Raw genomic sequence first — 19,570 nt, 5'->3', positions numbered from 1 at the left:
TGAAAATCTGAAAAAAAAAAAAAAAAAAAAAAAAAAATTGGAACAAGCATGATCGGGACATCGGGCATGGATATGAATGTGACACAGCTTTAAAATCCAATTTGAATAATGAATTTCAAATTATGACCTTGGTAATTGTGTTTTTGAAATGTGGTCATCATTTGATTGAATTCTTAAAATATTTTTGTTTTAAACTTGGTATGCTAAAGTAAATGTAATTTTGAATTCTCAGTATGTCTTGACCGAGCTCGTCGGTTTCATAGTCATCTTGGAAAATAAGATGAGACTTAATAGAAACGAAAGGTAGTATCTATACCGATAAGGTGCATAAAAACTCGATAATGCTTAAAAACTCGTGCAAGTTTATAAGAATATTATCGAGGAGTAAATAGTAAATGTAATAAATAAAAATAAATGCAAGACAATATAAAAGTAATGGCTTTGGAAATAGTAATTGGCGAGGAAACAGACAAAAACAATTAATAAAATCTATTTACATTTTAGATCTCTTTATTTGTCCAAAACCGTCTCATTTTAATTGATTTAGAAGGGTATTTAATGCACATGGATTTTATTTTATTTTATTTTATTTTAAACGCAAAACAATTAAATAAATATACATATTTCAACTCAAATAAATAAAATAATTATCATATTTATCTTTAAAAAAAAATAATAATTTCCATCTGGTTTTTTGCTGAATTTAGCAAGTGGTGCATGGAGCAGGAAAAGGAAGGACACGTGGCAGAAAATGGAAGAAGAAGAGAGATGTGCCGTTCATGCAGGGAATGTTTCTAGAAGGGTGTACGAAGAGCGCGTGAAGTTTACGCTCCCAGAATCTCGTGGCAAACCGTCACGTTGATGGGGCTCCTGGTTTTTGGGAAATCCGGAATTTTGAATCCCATTTCTGGTTACCGGTTTCTGGTTTTGTTGTGACTATGGGCGCCTCCTTACCCCTAACCCAACTATTTTCTCCAACTAATTTCGCATTTATATTTTTCCCTCACCTACCTTTGCCTAATCTTCTTCTTTTTATTTTTATTTTTATTTTTTTCATTCAATTACCAATTATTAATTATTTAAAAATCTTAAATAATTTTATTCTACATTTCATATTTAAAAAACAAATAAAATATAAAACTAAAGTAAGAAATTCCATATTCATATATATATAATTAAATACTAATTTTTACAATCTTTACTGATATTGTTAATTCAATATAGTATAGAATTGGGCCTTAATTAATGTGGGCCACTTCCCATTGTTGGCCCTTAAATAGTTATTGGGCTTCTGATTTATCAAACACTTGGAAGTCTGTGGCCCAAAGCAGACTTCCAAGTGGACATCAAGTAGTTATCAAATGGAGAAGTTTTTTTTTCATGGTACCACTATTGATAATGGAACTTTCCACGTGGCACTTATTTCTTTTGAGAAAAAAATTTGGAAAAAAAATGTGGACCAAATAAATTTGATTGGCCGCCTTTTATTTCAATATGATCAATAGCCAGTTTGTCCGTGTCATCAATCTCAGCCATGAAGAGAGAGAGGTAAGAAATACTCGGAGGTAAGAAATACTCGAATTGTCATCAATCTCAGCCACGAAGAGAGAGAGAGGTAAGAGTTATGTATTGTCATCAATCTCGAAGAGAGAGAGAGGAGAGAGAGGTAAGAAATACTCGGCCACAAAGAGAGAGGTAAGAAATACTAGCCACAAAGAGAGAGGAGTATTTCGAAATACTCGTCAAAGAGAGAGAGGTAGGTAAGAAATACTCGTCAAAGAGAGAGAGGTAAGAAATACTCGTCAAAGAGAGAGAGGTAAGAAATACTCCGTTCTCCTCTACAACGAGATGATATCTCTTTTATACTTTGTCCTAATTTGTTTAAGTCATGAAGAATGTCACAACCTACTAGACAGTGGGCAATGACCCCGACCCCCACGTGTAAAGACAAAAGATGACACATAAGTAATAACACCTATCCTTCTATTCACCCCAATCCCCAAGACAGACACATACCATGATGGGAGGACAGTGCATCATTTAACACACTCAATAAATCTAAGGTGATAGGATAAATAATGACCATAAATATTTACATGGCAAATAATCCAAAATCCAAAAAAAAAAAAAAACCTCTATACATTAACTCATAGATCCAACCAAACCTTTTCTCTACAACATAAGGCTTGTTTGTCCCACAAAGCTACCTTAAAGAAACCAAAAAAAAAAAAAAAAACCTCTATACATTAACTCATAGATCCAACCAAACCTTTTCTCTACAACATAAGGCTTGTTTGTCCCACAAAGCTACCTTAAAGAAACCAAAAAAAAAAAAAAAAACCTCTATACATTAACTCATAGATCCAACCAAACCTTTTCTCTACAACATAAGGCTTGTTTGTCCCACAAAGCTACCTTAAAGAAACCAAAAAAAAAAAAAAAAACCTCTATACATTAACTCATAGATCCAACCAAACCTTTTCTCTACAACATAAGGCTTGTTTGTCCCACAAAGCTACCTTAAAGAAACCAAAAAAAAAAAAAAAAACCTCTATACATTAACTCATAGATCCAACCAAACCTTTTCTCTACAACATAAGGCTTGTTTGTCCCACAAAGCTACCTTAAAGAAACCAAAAAAAAAAAAAAAAAAAAAAATCAAATTTGGATGATCAAGAACAGAACAACATTTTGTTATATTTACACTACACTTGAGACGTGGATGATCTCAAATTCTCATGCATCCCTATCGTGAAATATTGCTTCCTCTGCTTGTTACAAAAGTAGTGTTGTCTTGCCTGTGGTTGAAAACTCTGCTGCCACTCTCCATTCTCTATTTACACTTCCATTCATGGAGGTTGGTTTTCAAGCAACTGCAGGGATCCTTGAATTCTGCCGGTCCCTACTCAGGCAATCAAATCCTTCTACTCTAACTGCAGCCGGTTTTAGACCGAACGTCATTCTCGCAGCACACCCTCCTCCCCCTTTGTGCGACCCCGCCGATGATGGCGACGAGAGACTCAATGGGGAATATGCTGCTGCAGCCAATACTGGCATAGGACTACTGAGTTTCTCATCTCTAAACTGCGCATCCTGGATTAATGGATTGGAAGCTCTGCTCGGCGGAGACCCGCAATAAAACGGAGGTGATGACGCCACATTGATGCTAGATTGTTCCGACCCCTATCGACATTCAAATCACATTATAATGACATTCATTAGTAGATCATGTAAAGAACTCAAGTTGAATCAGGGGAGTGAGAGCTAGCCTTGTTTAAAATGATGTCTAGAAGGTCTGCCCCAGCTTTTGAATCACAAGCCTCAGCTTGGTGCCATTTCAAGGGGTGTTTAATGTGATTGTTAGCAAGAATTGCAAGCCGCCGGGGCTTGGGACACACAACAGGGTCCTTCAGATCAGAGATAGAGGCATACCCCCTTGTCTCTTCACATGAAAAAAAGGTGTTCTGCTGAAAAATGAATTGATTCATCTTTCAAACTGGCAGATCCACAGAAGAAACGCCTGCATAAATCACCAACCACAAACAATAACTTAGATCTATCCAACCTCAAAATACCCTAATTATACCAAATTTTAGCAGATCGTATAGCCAAGCAACAGATCCAAATATCTCTAATTCAAAATAAAATCAAGTGCCATAACATTTCAGGTAAAATTTGCCCAACCAGAAACAGATCTGAGATCTAGACATAGAACAAGATCGAACAACCTCTTTTCAGAATCAAACTAAACGCAAGTTGGTCTCTCCTTTCCGAAACGAGAACGAACACAAAACAAAGATCAAAGCATCGAATATATAGAATTGGGGATATGGATTAGGAGGAGCTAAGAAGCGTCCAGATCCGGGAAAAACGAAGGAAGGGTCGACCAAAAATAGGAAAGGCATACAGCAGCCAAGGGAATAGAAACCGAAATTCATCAGCTAAAACTCGAAGAATTCAAAGAAATTTCGATGTGGATATGATAAAAATAGGCGAAGAACAGATTAGAGTGATAGAAGGGATAAAGAGATTAACCTGAAGGAACCCCAAAGAACGATGAGGAAAGCTGGAGCTTTGAGCCACCGGAGGGGAGAAAGTCGCTCTGGTGTTGGTGGGTTTCCTATATACTGCGAGAGTAAACGGGCGACGACCGGTGGAAACGACGTCGTTGACAGGTGTTTTTGTTTTTTTTTTTTACCGAAAATGATGAAGGCGTGGTCCTTTTAGCTGGCTTACAGTAGTTGGAGAATACATTAATTACAGCAATTTTAAATTTTACTATTTTCTTTTTTGTGTTTAGGGTTAAGTGGAATATATTTATTTTTTATTTAAGTAATTATACGAATTTATATTTAAACTAGCTAATTTACTATAATTCCTAATAATAATAGGTAAATAAGTAAATGAAAAAAAAAAATTGAGCAAATTTGGAGCGTTTTATCCTCCAAACTTTGGAGTCTTAATTTTAGGGGTTCAAGCAAGCTATTTGGGGGTGGTTCAGACAGAAAAGCTAAAACAAAGAAGATAGAAAGGACCTGTAAGTTCTAAAAAAAACCTATAAACTTTGAACCCGCCTTATTCATGTACAACAATGTTGTTGAAAGAAACAGATTCATCTAAGCCTGAGAACAAGATACGAGCAACAAAAAAAAAAAAGCAAGGAGGGAGACGTGTGGTAATGTCGGTAGGAAAAAAAATTTAAAAAACTTTGGACTTGCGTTTTTGGTGTCCTTAAATTGAACTGTACCACAACTTTGTTGAAGAAAGCAAGTTCATCTAAGGCTCGAGATAAGAGATGGGAACGAAAGAGGTCGACCTAGTCTAACCCAACCCAGTTTGGTCTGGTCTGACCTGGTCAAATCCAATTGCATCCATCCATCTTTTGTTTTGTATTAATGAACTTCTCATTATTATTTTATTTAAATTTTCAATGTGCATGCACACTTTTGAATGTTATAAATTTCACGTCAACAAGGACATGTGACTCAAACCCCTCGAAAAGCAAATCGTTACATATACAATTATAGATTATTTATTTATTTATATTTCAATTTGGTTATTGACACATAGATGGTTCTTTACATAAAAAAACTATTTATTTCTTTTGAACCGTTACGATTACACAAACTACAGTACAATAAATTATTATGATGAGCCAAATAAAGCACGATAAAAAAACCCTAAACCTTAAACCCTAAATCGATGACAGAATAACTAAAACAAGACTAATAAGATGAGATACTTACAACTTAATCAATTTCGTTTTTTCAGTTGGAAGCTATGAACAATCCAACTCTTTGGCCATGTAATCTAATCATTCATAACAATTGCAGATCATTAAAATCACTCATAGCAATTAATATCAATCAAGTGTTAATGTAATTAATATAGAATGCTTATAGAATTTAGCACAACCTTTCCTTATCGATAGAAGAAAACAGAAGAAATAGGGATTTTCCGTTCACATAGCTCTTTCTTGCGTGCAAAGATGAGAGTGGAACTGAGACGTGACATGAAAAGCCATGAAAATGGGACTGAAGGAATCAGTAAGGAAATGAGAAATGGTGCACAAAGCAGCAAAAAGAAATTTCTTAAACAATAATTACAAAGAAATTGCACCATATGAAAATTATCATTGCTCTCAGATCAGATCATTTTGAAGTACAAATTAGCGATAAGAACACATAAATTTGAGGCTAAGGATACAATGCTACGTACTTTTCAGCAAAAAAAATGTGGCTGCTTGAGGCCAATGGGTCCATTTGCATGACAAAATTTTCCAGTTGTAACAATGAACCACCATCTTCTGATTACTGCAGACACCAAATTGTTTTAAGGGGTGATGATGTTGAGATCAATGAGATATCATTTCTAAAGTTTGAAGTATGATGCAATAATTTAAGTTATAGAACATGAAAACAAAATATACCTAAGCATGATATGAACATACATATATCAAGTTGGAAGTGATGACATCTGATCTCGGTCCAACAGTCCGTTTGACGTATCGTGATTGCGAGAAGAATCTTTTCGGCTGCGGTCTAAAGAAGTTGCTTCATATATCCCTACAAACATTGGTATTGGGTATTAGTCAATCGAATTGAACAAAAGAAAAGGCATAGGAAGATTGACGGTCACATGGCTTGAATTGTAGCAAATTTAAAATAGATGAAAACTTGAACAAACCAAAACCCAAAATTGAGCAGCAGATAATAAAGCCGACTAGAGAAAAATCCATCTTGTATACAGTCTCCAGAAGAATGATGCTTCCACCAGCCACCACCAAATGTCTTGGAGAAGAAAAAACCACGTGCAATCTGCGAAGAAAAAAAAAAAAGTGTGAGATCCCACATCTGTCGGGAAGGAGAACGAAACACCCTTATATGTGGAAACCTCTCCCTACCAGACGGGTTTTAAAAACTTTGAAGGTAAGCCCGAAAGGGAAAACCCAAAGAGGACGATATCTGCTAGCAATAGACTTGGGCCGTTAAAAAAAGGAAAAGACGAAAGAAGAAGAAGAAGAGTATTATCATTTTCTGAGTCCTCGAATAAACAAAACTGATGAATAATCTGTAATGTAAGGGAGCGGGGGGTGAATTGTGGACAAATACTGAACATTTGCATCATTTGAATCCCCAATTACTGTCTATTTATATTATTACCTTTCTTCAGCAATGCTGTCAACGTAAAATATCAGAATAACACCAAAAATTATAGTGCTTAAAAATGCCCAGGTGGAGAAAGGAAGCTCTCGTCTGTTATCAGATGACAAAGTTGATCCCTGATGTTATGAAAATAAAGAAAAATCAAGCGCTAATTCAGGAATTAGAAAGATTATTCATCAAATATTGCTGAAACTTACAATGATCATGTCCCACATGGCTAAAGGAAAGAGAAAACAAGTCGCAGAAGCCATTGTTATGGCATGAAGTCGTCTTTTAAGTTGGTTCTGAGGGTGCATTGAAAAATAATCACTTATCAGAACGCTAACTTAGATGTCAAAAGGAAGATTACAAATTAAACTGAATATTAGACAAAACCTTAAGTGAAACGCGTCGAGCAATGACCCTTCTCAAAGCTGATAAAATTCCAGCAAAAATGGGAATTGCGATTTCCATCGAACCCAACGCTAGTTCTGTTTGGTCCTGTTCTGTCTGATCCTTAGAGTCAGAGCCATCTTTCGAAGGTAGTCTCAGGTTAAAGTTTACAACAATTTTGATACGGAAATGAAAACACAGAGAGATAAAAGAAAAGGAGATAATAGATAAATAATGATAATAATAACGTAAGAACCAAAGAAAAAAACCTCTGAAGGTCGCAACTAATAGCAATCTCAACTCTTATTTTCATACATGAAATGCAGTTCCAAATGAGCTTTCAAGGATATAAAAGGGAAAATGTGTGGCCATGGCCCATCCTTGTGATAAAAAGTAGAAAGATACCAACATGGCAATGAGGCCACCAACCTGATATAATATTTCAAGGAGAATCTGGTTATGTGGATGACATAATAATAAGAAGCTAACGATATCAGAGTAGAATCCTAGAAATAAATTAAACTGAAGCCCTTACTTTGATGCAGCCTACGACAGAGTATTAAATGAATACAAAGAAGCCCAAGAATAATCAAGTATATTAAACACAACCTTTTTCCAAACAAAGCCTCTCCGACCGTACAAAACAGCAGAAAGCACTCCCAGGACAGCACCAGAATACTCGGCAAGTATAGCCCTAGAATAGAAAATTAAGAAAACAGAAGACAGTAAATAGATGGACCACGAAGAAAGAAGGCAAGAAAAAATATATATGACCAAGCAACAAAACTTCCATAAATACTCCCATTGCATCCCTTTATAAGTTCCTAACTCACTATCTACATAAGCTCCAAATGACTCATGGTACCAGGTAGACATACAGAGTGGTTTGTTCAAATTTGTCATTAAAAAATAGAACTTCAATGATAAAAGTGTGGTTATAAAAACAGGAAAAGAAAAGAAATAGTAACTGTTAAATTAAATCAACCAAAAAACTTAATCTGATGGGTTATGGTAAATTTAAAGAATTAGTAAACCACATTTGCTCATTATAAAGCCAAGGAGACGGAAGAATAATAAGGTAAGGTCTCTTCTTTTGTAATAAGTATTGAACCTTCTAACAGTTACAACCCAAGTGAAAGCATGAATTTTCAAAGAGGTTCGGAAACCAAGCAACATCATAAAAATCAAACAATAAGTTTGAAGAAATAGACGAGTACTGAATATCCAATTTTTCTTATTCTATTCACAAATTGTAGTTCTAGCATTTCAAATCCTAATGAGGCTAAGTTTTCCATTAAACATGATCACCTAAATATAGGCATATGCTGTAAATTGAAGCGAACTCTTGGTCAATCGATAAGATTAAGACAAGGAATATAAGAAACTATCTTAAAAACAAGTGTGATAATGCATATATACACTCTGATTAGTTGGATGTTTTCCACGAAGTGTATGATTTCACGTGGTGCATACATCATGATTCGTGTATGTGCCAAGAAGAAAGAGCAAGGGGTATCCATAATCAAAGGTAACCCACCTCAGAGGTCCACAGGTTTTAAGACCCTTTCCCCACAAGATAAAGTACAAGGCTGTTATGCCACCATTTATCACAGAAGGAACTACCTAAAAGAGCAAGTTAGATGTAATAAGAAACTGATGAAATAATATGAGGAAGTTGTAAACATTTGGCTCTTACAGCTAAATGTTCCGCTTCACCTGAGTATTTGAAAGGGGCTTTCCCTTCCAAGGTTTTTGCAAAGTCAAGAATATGATGGCTGCTGGAGCCAAACAACAAAACAGAAAAAGTACAACAGAAGCTCCAGTCTGAGAAAAATATCGATACATGGAATAGATTGACCATATCCGAAAGAAATTTCCAACCATGTGGATTATCTGCAACGGTGTATGTCTGCAAAGATGGATACAATTTCATATTAGGAGGTGGATAAACCAACCCTCTTAGCTTCTTTAAAATTGCATAAAGTAGCAGCATCCTATTGAATCAATAGAACTATAAGAATTACTTTGCCAACAGTTTGTACATCAATGATTGCCAGAACTTAAATACTAAACTCTGATTGTCCTCATTAACTAAATTGGAAGCATCACGTAGAGACTTAAGTGATTTCATCGCTTCCCCAATTCATTATAGCCCCTTCCCGCAAATAAATTGTCATAAAACCTGAACTGCATGCCATATTATAACCATTCAAGTTCTGTGGAGCAGGTAATAAAATCAAGTAGAAAACTAAGGCATCCAAAATTTTAAGCGGTATTGTCCCTCACTACGGACTATTCCCAATTCCACCAAAGCAGAAATTTCCCATTTCGAACATCGCAGTAACCTTAAGATTCAGAAACTTCAATTTCTTCTATACCTCCGAATTCTCTAAACGACGTAACAGGGGACTACAATGTGCAATGTAACAGAAACAAGAAATTGGGGAGAAAAAAAAACCTGAAACGAGGCGAAGATCCTCGATCCTCAGACATCGGCCCTGGTGACATCATTATCCGAAGCTGACCGCCGGTGAATCGGCGCCGTCGACGGCTGAGGAACAACAAGAATTAATAAGAGTACGATCGAGAAAGGATTGAGTATTATGATCGCATTTTGGCTATGCAACTCCGTAGATTCTAAAACAAATGGATCTTTTTTTGTTTCCATTTCGGAAAATAGGGCTTTTTTTCACCCAATGTAATAACCAGGATAAAATTATTTTTGTTTGATTTACCTTTACTTCAACCTTTTATTTTATCCTTCCTACTAAATTTAAATTTAACACATTTTTCATTTTTTCCATTAACCCGAGCTGATGTGTAACGAATCGAAGCAACCGTTAGACGGATTGATCTGTGATTGGTCAAGGCGGACCGATTGTGGACAAGAAGGGATTTGAACACCCAACACCGTAGTTCGTAAGGAAAGTCTTCATTCACTCAACAATATTACCGACCGTTCTAGGCTCTTCGGGTAGCCAAGGTTTTAGGCTATGAAGAAGTCTAATGCTTCTTTACATATCCATTGTGCCAAAATTTTCAAGTAGCCAAGATTTTAGGTTATGAAAAAAAAGATTGAGACGATGAGACAAATATAAATATATATGTACAAAACATCGAGATTTCTCATTGCACCCGATGCATGGCAGTGTTAGTTCTTATTAGTGGGTCACTAGAAGAGGCTTACAAACTATGTTCAACTTTAAACTTGACGATGATAAATATTTCAAAAGATTTTTCATGACATTATGATATAAACCAAAAGCCATCAATCATACAATATGCTTCAATGAAGATGTGAAAAAAATATTGTTAAAATTATCAAAGGATATTTCAATTCAGGCCACATTTAAGAAAAATAAAGTTTCATTTTATAAATTTTGGATGGATTACAATTTATTGTAACGTAGAGTTATTGTATTTCATTAATGTATTTGAAGACTTTTTATTTACATATTGCACTTACGTGATGGTTAATTATGGCCATTGAGAAATGTTATGCTATCTTAACTTATTGAACCAATATATATATTCCTTACTTTCCGCCAGCTTCAAAGCTCTTTAAGGCCCTTTGCAAAAGCCGCAGCAAAAGCCTCCATAACATCTTTCTTCGCTACCCACCCTAGTTCCACTCCGCCGTCTCGGCCGTCGCAGACAGAAACGGCTCCGGTTTCGTCGATCGACACAACTTCCACCTTTGCTGGCGTACCCCACCCAAAGTCCACGCTGTACAGCTCAAATCTCGGCGATCCGGCGGTGGTAAGCATCTTCCGATTGCTCCCAGAAACCTGTGTTAACAACGAAACCCACTGTTCGGCGCCGTCCAGAGCTCCCTTCTCTTCCAAGCTTTTAATCGCCTTTGATATGCCCTCTACCGCCGTGACCAGACCGTTTTCCCCCACCAACTTGGCTCTCTCCTGGTCGGTGGTCCTGCCGACCAGACAGTTCCCGAAGTAGTTCGCCGGCACTGGTGGGTCTAACCACCGCCGTGCGTCCACCGACAATCCGAAGGATATCTCCCCGTCGTTGGGTGAGCCATCGGCCACCGCAGTACAGACCCATGTGTACGCCATCGCCACCGTGAAGGTGGAGATGTGAACCGGCGGATGAACCGGATTCCGGCGGTTCAGTACCAATTGCTTGAGTTTTTGGATATTTTGGGGATTTAACTTAAACGTGCCTTTCAAGAAAAAATTACATTACAACATTCCCATTAATTAAAATATAATAACATTATTATTATTTATTCAACTCAAAATATATTGTTTATATAATAAAGTTTTATATATTGTTTATGTCACACACACACATATATATATTTTAATGCATTTCAAAATTTTTGAATTGATAAAAATAAATTATAAACGTTTCTTATAGAATTTAAAAGTTTAAAATTATTTATTATTATTTATTTAGTTTAAAATACCTCGGAACAAACCCTGTGGAATTGACGGCGACCAGAATTTCAAGCTTTTGTTGTCGGAGCCTCCATGAGCCAACCAATCTCTCAAGAAAATGCCCTCGAGGCCCCTTGGGTCGACGATCACGCTCCGGTCATAAAACGGCATCGTTTCAGCTGCCGTACTAACCGGCTCCGCTGACTCACCGCCGGCGACCAAATTTTTACATAGACGAGCCCATAATTTCACGAACGACGTCGACGTCCTCCCGTCCAGAATCGCGTGATGCGAAGTAATTCCGATGCAAAATCCGTCGGTTCCAAACGAAGTCACCTGCAGCGCCATCACCGCCGCCCGGTCATCTGCTGCGGGAAGCCTCGGCACCAGAGTATGAAACTCCGCCGCCTCGCGCAACCCGTCGCTGACGAGATGGGAGAATTTGGAGTCGGATTTGGCGAGGGTTAACAAAATGCCGTCGCCGAGGACGGTCTGGACGGCGGGTTTGGGAGAGTTTTCCGGCCAAACGACAGCGCCAGCGAGGGGAGGGTAGTGTTGCAAAGCGGCGGAGAGGGAGTTTTTTAGAGTGGAAACGACGACGTCGAAGGGCGCGGAAGATTTGTAGAAAAAGATGCGTTGGACCGGAGGGAAGCGGAGCCAGAGGATGTCGAAGAAGGTGAGCGGAAGAGAGAAGGGGACGAGGGAGCCATGGGGTGGAGGCACCGTGCAGAGGTGGAGGACGTTGACGGAGGGATGAATTTCCGCCATGGAATTTTGTGGACTGCTTTCTCTAAAACCCATCTGTCTGTTTTATAGCTCGTGTTTGACGAGTTCAAAAGATTGCTGACCTGGAAAAGCCCCACATTTTCGAAACGATGGCCGCATATAATTCAATCCGCCGCGACCTAGAGATGTCTACTGTGTCCATACAGCTGTCTATTTTATTATTTCTCTAAAATTTTCTATTTATTTTTTATGTGGAAATTGAAGCCGAGGTTTATTATTATTATTATTATTATTTTATTTTTTCAGTATAACTTTAATATATAAAAAAAAAGGTAAAAAAATCCTAATAAATCAATATTTAAACTTATATTCTTCCTTATTAATTTTTTTAACCCATTGGATGATAGAAGTCCCACGTCGACTAATTTAGGAAATGATCATGGGTTTATAAGTGAGAAATACTAACTCTATTGGTAGGAGGCCTTCTGGGGAAGCCCAAAGCAAAGTCACGAGAGCTTATGCTCAAAGTGGACAATATCATACCATTGTGAAGAGTCGTGTTCATCTAACATGGTATCAGAGCACTTAGTCGTGCCAATAAATTGGTAAAGGGGAGGAGAACTATGCATTGGTTTGACTATGATCCATTGAATTTTTCCATTATTATTTGACGAAGTTGTCTGGTTTTGGTCCATTCTTTGATTTTTAGGTAAAATAACCTAGTTTGTCAAGTCATGCAGAGCGTGCCTCAAACAAGACAGGAAAATAAAGGGATTGAAAAAGAAAAAAAAAAAAGATCATGCAAGAAGTACTTGTATTATTGCATCCGATCTTGAATCACACATCATGTGTGAAAGAGACAATAATACGAGGTCATTTGGTTGGTACGATAGTTTGAAATTTTGAAATCCATGAATTTGTTGGGTCGAAATTGAAAACTCTGGGTTTTCGAAGTCCATGTTTGGAGTGTATGGTTGGAATGATTGAAGTTCGTGTAAGTCTGTGTTTGAGGTGCAAGTTTAGACTGTAACAAGTTCGGCTAGTTTGTTTTTTTATTTATTTATTTATAGATTTTTAAGTCATTTTTTTTTAATGTGACACTCTAGTAAATGATAGGTACATAAATGAATCGATACCGCGTTCAATAAGATCCACCTTCATTTTCTTTAATGAATTGATTTATTTAATTTAGTTATTAACTTCTTTTCATTATTAATTTTGTAACTTTTTTTTAATTAATATTTTTATTTATTTTGGTTATTAATCCTCGTGTTTTTCTTATTAATATTCTACCTGAGGATGAGAATATCTGAATTTGATTTGAGTTTGATTTGCTTCGTCACATGTAGCAATGGCAATGCCCACGAAACCCCACTTCCATGTATGCAAGGTATTCGCTGAAATGCCCCAATGACTATTCCCCACAGTTTTATTCTCTTTAATCGGTAATGGCCTTGGGATCTTTTGCTTATCGTTTGTACGTAGGGCCATGGCTAGCCCCCTTATAGTTTCTGTCTGTTTTCTTTTGTTCTTGTTCAATTTATATGTGGGGTATTCCATAATTTGTTTCTCTGTTCGTCATAGCTGGTGGTTGCCCTTTAAACACTACTTCTTATCCTCCTTACGTGATGGAGATGAGCCATTGGGAGGTGTCATAATGTATTACGCTTTGAGGGATTTTGGATTTTAGAGAGTATCGGGAATTGGTCCAGATCCTATGATTTGGACATACTATAGGAGAGACCTGATGAAATCTGCAATGTCTAAGATGCTTTTCTCTCTTATGTTATTTGTATTCATCTAGATCGAGTGTGTGTTATTGTGCGATCGGAGCATTTGCTAATATAGTTGCCTTTCATTTGAACTTCAAAGAGCCTAAGCTATTTGGCTTAGAACAAGAGATAACTGTGCAATGTTGAAAGAATCACAGTCTTGCAAGGATCTCCGTTATTTCATCAGTTTTTTTGAACATGTAGACATGATTTACAGACAAGGTAACAAAATCCCACAAAGAAACTGTTCTAGACAATATTAGGTATTTGGTTGCAATTTACAGCAGATGTAGAATTGATACATCACTGTCTGGTAGTTTTGCTTACAGCATTTTGTGGACTTATGAGAAACCAATCTTGTTTGCCTAGAAAGAAAGTGAATATAGGAAGCAGATTCATGAGAACAGATAACAAATGCCCCACAGTCAAAAGGGCTTACTCTAGTGGAACCAACTGTGCTCTCTTTATCATTTGCTTATTTATTTCTCTTCCTCCTCCTGTTCCTCATGTGATCTTGTCCCCTGCTATATTATGCTTTAAGCTTAAACGTCAATATTTCAACACTAATTAATAAAGGATGCATCAATATCAATTCCATACTTGCAGTAAATTTATGTTTTATTTTTAATATTAGAAAGTAAAATGTCAAAAGTTAATACTCTTTCAGGAAGTTGTTGGATTACCGAAGCTTTTCTGGTAGCTCCCATGCCAGAATTTATGCCTAAAGTGGAACAGGCAGTTGCAAGCTCCATTGAGAGAAACTGAATTCAGGAACAAAGTGAATAGATCAGTGCTATTTGATGAAAACATTACAAATACTTATGAAAAGTGCACCATATTCCTCACCTCAACCTGATTCTGTAGTGAATGAACATAAGTGATTGTCTCATCCAACACCATTGTCATACCCATTGTCTGCAGAATACCATGGAAGTTTGATTTGAACTTGAGACTTCAATGTTTTGGTAAACAGGACTAGGAAAAGAAATTACCTTGTGGCAACCTGGAACAAGGTTTTGTAAGCATTTTAATTTGTTGTTGATTTTCTCCCTTCTCACCTGAAATATGAAAAATGGTTTCAGTATTGGATTTTTCATTTCACCTGAAATATCAATCCTTAAAACGACTTGTATTAGGAAGATGGATTGTATAATTCAGTAATATACCCTTTCTGCTAAGCTGTGACTATGGGTAGCTTCACCTCTTTTTGCTCTAATATGAACTACTTCTGCAGGCTTTTCTTGTTCTTTCTCACATTTCCTTCTTTTCCTTCCTCCTAAGTTCTGAGTAAACAAAGAAACCAATAAGAACACACATCAAATACTCAAAGACAGAATTTGATGAAGAATTGACACTTGCCTTCAAATTCCTAGCAACGCTACAGTTATTACCAAAAGCTGAACAAGGGGTTCCTGAGAAGCTTACCAATACTTGTTTTGCTTTTCTATTCATGGTTTCTTGAGAGCTATCTACCAGTGGACTGCTTCGAGTTATCACCGGAAACTCATTCTGACATTTGAACAGGGCAACACGAGGAAAATCAGAAATTGAGCTCCGTGTTGTGTTTTCTGGTAACTGGAAATGGTAGCCCAAGAAGTTTTCTTCTGAGAAGTCTGTTTCATTGAAGTCCTCTAACATGCTCTCTGTCATATTTGGGAACTGGTTTATGACTTCCATATTCAAACCTCTTTCTTCAGATGCTTTGGAGGACTTGAAGTGATGCAGGTCTTGTCTAAACTCTATCATGATTGAGCTTCTGAAAGTTTGCTTGCAGGCTTAACTACTTATATGAATCATTTAAATCGAATTTAAATCGACTTACCATTTGTTTGTGGATGTAATTCGTTTTCCTTCAAAATTAAGTAAATGAAGATTATTGCTAGATAGCTAGCAGTTGTGATATGCCTCATTTTCTGATGTTGAAAGTCTCTGATAAGCAGGGTCCATGATAAGGATGTACATGTCATCTACTATTGATTGGCAAATGCAAGCATCTACGATTGGTTTGATTTACTACTGTTCGTGAAAAGAGAGAGGGAATGATCAAAATTTGCGTGTAAAGAAGTAATAAAGCCATAAAGAGGAAAAAAATGAAGATAAGTACACAAATCCTCCTTTCTTCGAAAATTCATACTTTCCAGAAGGAACAGATTACTGATGGAATGAAGCAAAAGGCAAGTAAAGTAGCACAGGTAATCCTTACTATTCAGAATTTTCCTACCATTTTGATAATTTTTCAAATGCTTCTAAGACAGGATATAGTGAATTTCTTGGAAACTGGCAAAGGGTTGGATGATTAGTGCTCTCCTTGGAATGAAAATGATGGAAATGACATTACTAGCTGAGAAAAGGTCTCTTTCTTGAATCAGATCTTGCATCCATTATTGCTGCTGCCTTCTGATAGGCTTCACTTTTTAAGAGAATCATTTTAATTATTTCATAGTTCTGTATAATTTGGTGAAGTAAATGCGAATTTGTAAAATGAGTATGCTTTGGAGGTAGATGAAGTTGGAGGATCTGGATGAGTCTTTTCCTGAAGAAGGTGAATCTTTTATTTACCATTTGTGTATGTATGTATTAAAAGAACTTGTTGTTTACTCCTGCTCTGAAAATGAGCAACTCAACATTACTTGTTATGTTAATCCCAGTTTTAGCAGGTACAAAGAGGACGTCTCCTTCACTGATTACATCACTTCTAAGTGATTCTTGAGGCAGCATCCTCCCCTCTCCTCCAGCAACCAGAAATATCGAAGGACCTTGGCTCGCGGGAAATGAGACAGATGCACCCTTGGGAAGAACACATCGATCGACCTCGAATTCGTCAAATGGTGGAACATACTTTGTTATGTATTGATTCACATGAACTCCTTGGAGGATTTCAGGGAAGCCCTGCAGATCCAAGAAAATAAGGGTAACTTTTTCGGTTGTCGATGGATGAACATCCAAGAACGCTGTATTGTTGCTTGAAGTTGATATGAAGTTTGGTTAGGGAAATGGTTGTAATGGTTCAGTGGAGAAGTTCACCTGTTTGTAAGTAAACATGGCACAGAGAGTATGGACATCGCGAAACTTGGGAGTAAGGCCAGCCCGGATGACGTTATCAGATGTTGCCATGCACTCGATACACTCGCCGCTTATATATGCATGAGGCTCATTTGCCCCAAGGTACAGAGCTTCTCCAGGATTAAGCTTCACATGATTTAAGAAAAAGGCTGCTATGATGCCAACATCATCAGGATATTGCTTCTCCAGACGTACAACCAAAAGTTCCTTAGCAGTTAGTTGCCTCACCTGAAGAAAGATTAAATGAACAAATCATGAATGTTATACTCCAAAAGTCTGGCCGTTGTCAATTGTACTTCAAACTTGAACAACAGGGCAATATCCTGCCCTGTTGAAGTGTGAGATCCTACGTTGGTTAGAGAGGAGAACGAAGCATTCCTTACAAGGTGGAAACCTCTCCCTAATAGACACGTTTTAAAACCTTGAGAGAAAGTCTCGAAGGAAAAGCCCAAAGAGAATAATATCTGTTTAGTGGTGGACTTGAGGTGTTATAAATGGTATCAAAGCTAAACACTTGGCAATGTACCCAAAGAGAATAATATCTATTATTGGTGAACTTATGCTGTTATAAATGATGTTAGAGCCAAACATGTGCCAGCAAGGACGCTGGCCCCCAAGGAGAGTGGATTGTGAGGAGCTGCTATAAATGATATTAGAGTCAAACACCAGGCGGTGTGCCAGCGAGGACGCTAGCCCCCCAAGGAGGGTGGATTGTGAGATCCCACCTAGGTTGAAGAAACCCAGAGAAACTAGAAGTGAAAGCTCAAAGAAGTCAATATCTACTATCTCCAAAGGGGACAATATCTAATAGCCGTGGTTCTCTACATCTCTACTATCTTTTTTTCAAAGAAAACAATACTACAGAGCATATGCAAACACAACTACAAGTTCTTCAACGCCACAGTAACAGAGAATGAAGAGTTATGGCCAGAGATAAACAGTGGTTCCTAAATTCTATAGCCAAAAAGAACAGATCACGTGAAGAAGAAACCAAATAAAACATAGCATAGCTACCTCACTTTCAGAATGCAGTCGCCTTTTCAAGTCGGATATGGCTCTGGATATCAAAATTTTGGAAGCCGACATTAACTGGGTGAAAGCTAACCTCAGAGCAGCCTTAAGGTCCGCTTCTTTATTTGCAGGATCATCTAACAACAACACTCTGTTTCTGTCTGCATCACGAATCATCACTAAAATCTCAGGAACAGAACGAAGAACATCCTTCAGCTCCTGCAAACAAAACAAAACAAAACAAAACAAATCAAAATTTAATCATCCATGGAGGATTTGACGTTGTCACCAAATAATTTACCTCCACACTGATGAATCCACACAGAGCCTCGAACTCTGTAATGGCCAATGCCATTTCAGGCTTGTGATTCGCATCTCTATAAACTTTAGGCTCCACCTTATGAAGTAATCTCGCCAATTCCTTATCCGGATGAGCCTGAATCGACAATGGTTTCGCCACAGAAAGAACCTAAAGAAACGAAAACCCAAATGAGGAAGAACAACATACAATCACCCGTTTGATCAATCAACGCCGTACCTTGAACAGAAAGGGGATATCAGACCCCCATTTCTCAACAACCTTATCGCCGAGGACATTAGGGTTTTCCAAAACCCAGGACTTCAAGGAAATGGAATCGGAGTCGATTGCACCACCATTATCGGCGGCGGCGGCGATTACAAACGACGGTCCGGAATCATGAGTCCCCATCCAGAACTCGGCGTAGGGTTTATGGGAAGCGACAGACGATCCGGAGTTTAAGGCGAAGAGCCTGGCGACGAGGGAATCGTGTCCTCTGATTCCCCAATCGTAATTTTGAACGGAGCACTTTAATCGGCGGACATTGCTCTGTTTCTGCGTCAAAACAGGGTCAGACTCCATGAAATCACACAGAGGAAGAGGAAGAACGAGATAGAAGAAGAAGAAGAAGAAGAAGAGGGAGTTGTGGGAAGCTCAGAGAAGGTTGAAGCGGTATAAATGGATGACGTCCGCCATGGGAGAGGCACACGAAAAAGGAATTTTACTGGTTTTTTAAACAGTTTGAAACGGAGGGAAACAAATTAACGAAATAAGAGAGAGAAAGAGTAAAGACGGCGTTAGAGAGAGAGAGAGAGAGTCAAAGTGTTGACTTTTTATAGTATTCCTTATTTTTGTTTTATCTCTGTTTATTTTACGTGACATTTTGACGAGAAATTCATTCAATATATCGCCTTTACGATAAGTTTTATTAGAATTTTAAATTTGAATCTCGCGATGGGCCACGTTTCATAAAGGAAAAAGAAATATTAATTTAAGGTAGAAATTCCATCTATAATATTTAAAATGTTTAAATTTAATTTCTTATATTTTAATATTTTAAAATTAAATCCTCGTTATTTGAAATTGACTTATGGTAATTATACTAATTAATTCCATAAAGGAAAGAAATTTGGTTCAAGAAAATTTTTAAAATTTTCCTCCAAATTTTATGTTCGAATAAAAAAAATTAGATAATAAATTAAACTTTTTTTTTTTTTTTTTTTTTTTTTTTTTTTTTTTTTTTTTTTTTTTTTTTTTTTTTTTTTT

At 37.2% G+C, this 19,570-nt stretch overlaps 5 protein-coding genes and 2 long non-coding RNA genes across 14 annotated transcripts in view; 1 reads left to right on the top strand and 6 right to left on the bottom strand.

Annotated features, from left to right (window-relative positions):
- LOC111452453 overlaps positions 1–10,491 on the bottom strand; it is a 19,613-nt gene extending 9,122 nt beyond the window's left edge. The window contains exons 1-2 of the long non-coding RNA XR_002712136.1: positions 10,480–10,491; positions 10,229–10,244 (exon numbers count right to left, since the gene is read on the bottom strand). This is a non-coding gene — a long non-coding RNA (uncharacterized LOC111452453). The remainder of the gene's footprint in view (positions 1–10,228; positions 10,245–10,479) is intronic.
- LOC111452452 lies at positions 2,230–4,189 on the bottom strand. Its single transcript, XM_023093193.1, has 3 exons — positions 4,036–4,189; positions 3,270–3,520; positions 2,230–3,183 (listed from the first exon to the last, which is right to left on the bottom strand). Exons 2-3 carry the CDS (start codon positions 3,486–3,488, stop codon positions 2,866–2,868), a joined length of 537 nt encoding a protein of 178 aa, XP_022948961.1. The 5' UTR covers positions 3,489–3,520; positions 4,036–4,189; the 3' UTR covers positions 2,230–2,865.
- On the bottom strand, positions 5,575–9,701 carry LOC111452449 (zinc transporter 5-like). 4 transcript variants are annotated; one of them, XM_023093187.1, is made up of 11 exons: positions 9,496–9,701; positions 8,734–8,946; positions 8,575–8,660; positions 7,647–7,731; positions 7,388–7,466; positions 7,041–7,186; positions 6,863–6,949; positions 6,663–6,781; positions 6,187–6,317; positions 5,930–6,065; positions 5,575–5,813 (listed from the first exon to the last, which is right to left on the bottom strand). In XM_023093187.1, the coding sequence occupies exons 2-10, from the start codon at positions 8,896–8,898 to the stop codon at positions 5,956–5,958; spliced, it is 1,008 nt and encodes a 335-aa protein (XP_022948955.1). In that variant the 5' UTR covers positions 8,899–8,946; positions 9,496–9,701; the 3' UTR covers positions 5,575–5,813; positions 5,930–5,955. The 4 variants fall into 4 exon arrangements, with proteins under 4 accessions (XP_022948955.1, XP_022948953.1, XP_022948954.1 ...); XM_023093185.1 differs by having other exon boundaries at positions 8,754–8,946; positions 9,496–9,700; XM_023093186.1 differs by having other exon boundaries at positions 5,951–6,065; positions 8,754–8,946; positions 9,496–9,700.
- A 13-nt stretch (positions 10,492–10,504) lies between the features above and the next one.
- Positions 10,505–12,290, bottom strand: LOC111452446 (phenolic glucoside malonyltransferase 2-like). Its single transcript, XM_023093181.1, has 2 exons — positions 11,464–12,290; positions 10,505–11,217 (listed from the first exon to the last, which is right to left on the bottom strand). The coding sequence occupies exons 1-2, from the start codon at positions 12,233–12,235 to the stop codon at positions 10,589–10,591; spliced, it is 1,401 nt and encodes a 466-aa protein (XP_022948949.1). The 5' UTR covers positions 12,236–12,290; the 3' UTR covers positions 10,505–10,588.
- Positions 12,291–14,155: 1,865 nt separating this feature from the next.
- On the bottom strand, positions 14,156–15,803 carry LOC111452038 (transcription factor BEE 3-like). Of its 5 annotated transcripts, none has more exons than XM_023092562.1 (6): positions 15,292–15,803; positions 15,099–15,215; positions 14,925–14,990; positions 14,779–14,847; positions 14,616–14,693; positions 14,156–14,466 (listed from the first exon to the last, which is right to left on the bottom strand). In XM_023092562.1, exons 1-6 carry the CDS (start codon positions 15,676–15,678, stop codon positions 14,437–14,439), a joined length of 747 nt encoding a protein of 248 aa, XP_022948330.1. In that variant the 5' UTR covers positions 15,679–15,803; the 3' UTR covers positions 14,156–14,436. The 5 variants fall into 5 exon arrangements, with proteins under 5 accessions (XP_022948330.1, XP_022948328.1, XP_022948329.1 ...); XM_023092560.1 differs by having other exon boundaries at positions 14,156–14,456; positions 15,292–15,802; XM_023092561.1 differs by having other exon boundaries at positions 14,156–14,453; positions 15,292–15,800.
- Positions 15,531–16,680, top strand: LOC111452045. The gene is made up of 3 exons (XR_002712076.1): positions 15,531–15,657; positions 15,873–16,474; positions 16,590–16,680. It is a non-coding gene; the product is annotated as an uncharacterized LOC111452045 (long non-coding RNA).
- On the bottom strand, positions 16,482–19,235 carry LOC111452034 (mannose-6-phosphate isomerase 1-like). Its single transcript, XM_023092552.1, has 5 exons — positions 18,545–19,235; positions 18,308–18,475; positions 18,010–18,225; positions 16,957–17,223; positions 16,482–16,821 (listed from the first exon to the last, which is right to left on the bottom strand). Exons 1-5 carry the CDS (start codon positions 18,884–18,886, stop codon positions 16,510–16,512), a joined length of 1,305 nt encoding a protein of 434 aa, XP_022948320.1. The 5' UTR covers positions 18,887–19,235; the 3' UTR covers positions 16,482–16,509.
- Positions 19,236–19,570: the final 335 nt, after the last annotated feature.

The sequence above is a fragment of the Cucurbita moschata genome, unplaced genomic scaffold (genome assembly GCF_002738365.1).
Source record: "Cucurbita moschata cultivar Rifu unplaced genomic scaffold, Cmos_1.0 Cmo_Scf00014, whole genome shotgun sequence".
Lineage (NCBI taxonomy): Eukaryota > Viridiplantae > Streptophyta > Magnoliopsida > Cucurbitales > Cucurbitaceae > Cucurbita > Cucurbita moschata.
The sequence above is the reverse complement of the archived record's forward strand: the minus strand, read 5'-3'. Positions and strand labels throughout refer to the sequence as shown.

Coding starts and splice junctions, on each gene's coding strand:
- LOC111452452 (XM_023093193.1), bottom strand. CDS start 3,488: ATGAATCAATTCATTTTTCAGCAGAACACCTTTTTTTCATGTGAAGAG. Junction 3,184..3,269: donor TAGACATCATTTTAAACAAG/GCTAGCTCTCAC, acceptor GAATGTCGATAG/GGGTCGGAACAATCTAGCAT.
- LOC111452449 (XM_023093185.1), bottom strand. CDS start 9,548: ATGATGTCACCAGGGCCGATGTCTGAGGATCGAGGATCTTCGCCTCGT. Junction 7,732..8,574: donor AAAACCTGTGGACCTCTGAG/GTGGGTTACCTT, acceptor TTTCTATTCTAG/GGCTATACTTGCCGAGTATT. Junction 6,318..6,662: donor GACAGCATTGCTGAAGAAAG/GTAATAATATAA, acceptor TTTTCTTCGCAG/ATTGCACGTGGTTTTTTCTT.
- LOC111452446 (XM_023093181.1), bottom strand. CDS start 12,235: ATGGGTTTTAGAGAAAGCAGTCCACAAAATTCCATGGCGGAAATTCAT. Junction 11,218..11,463: donor TCCACAGGGTTTGTTCCGAG/GTATTTTAAACT, acceptor TTTTCTTGAAAG/GCACGTTTAAGTTAAATCCC.
- LOC111452038 (XM_023092559.1), bottom strand. CDS start 15,678: ATGATAGAGTTTAGACAAGACCTGCATCACTTCAAGTCCTCCAAAGCA. Junction 15,216..15,291: donor GCGTTGCTAGGAATTTGAAG/GCAAGTGTCAAT, acceptor TTGTTTACTCAG/AACTTAGGAGGAAGGAAAAG. Junction 14,991..15,098: donor GTCACAGCTTAGCAGAAAGG/GTATATTACTGA, acceptor TTCATATTTCAG/GTGAGAAGGGAGAAAATCAA.
- LOC111452034 (XM_023092552.1), bottom strand. CDS start 18,886: ATGGAGTCTGACCCTGTTTTGACGCAGAAACAGAGCAATGTCCGCCGA. Junction 18,476..18,544: donor ATATCCCCTTTCTGTTCAAG/GTACGGCGTTGA, acceptor TCGTTTCTTTAG/GTTCTTTCTGTGGCGAAACC. Junction 17,224..18,009: donor GACTGCATTCTGAAAGTGAG/GTAGCTATGCTA, acceptor ATCTTTCTTCAG/GTGAGGCAACTAACTGCTAA.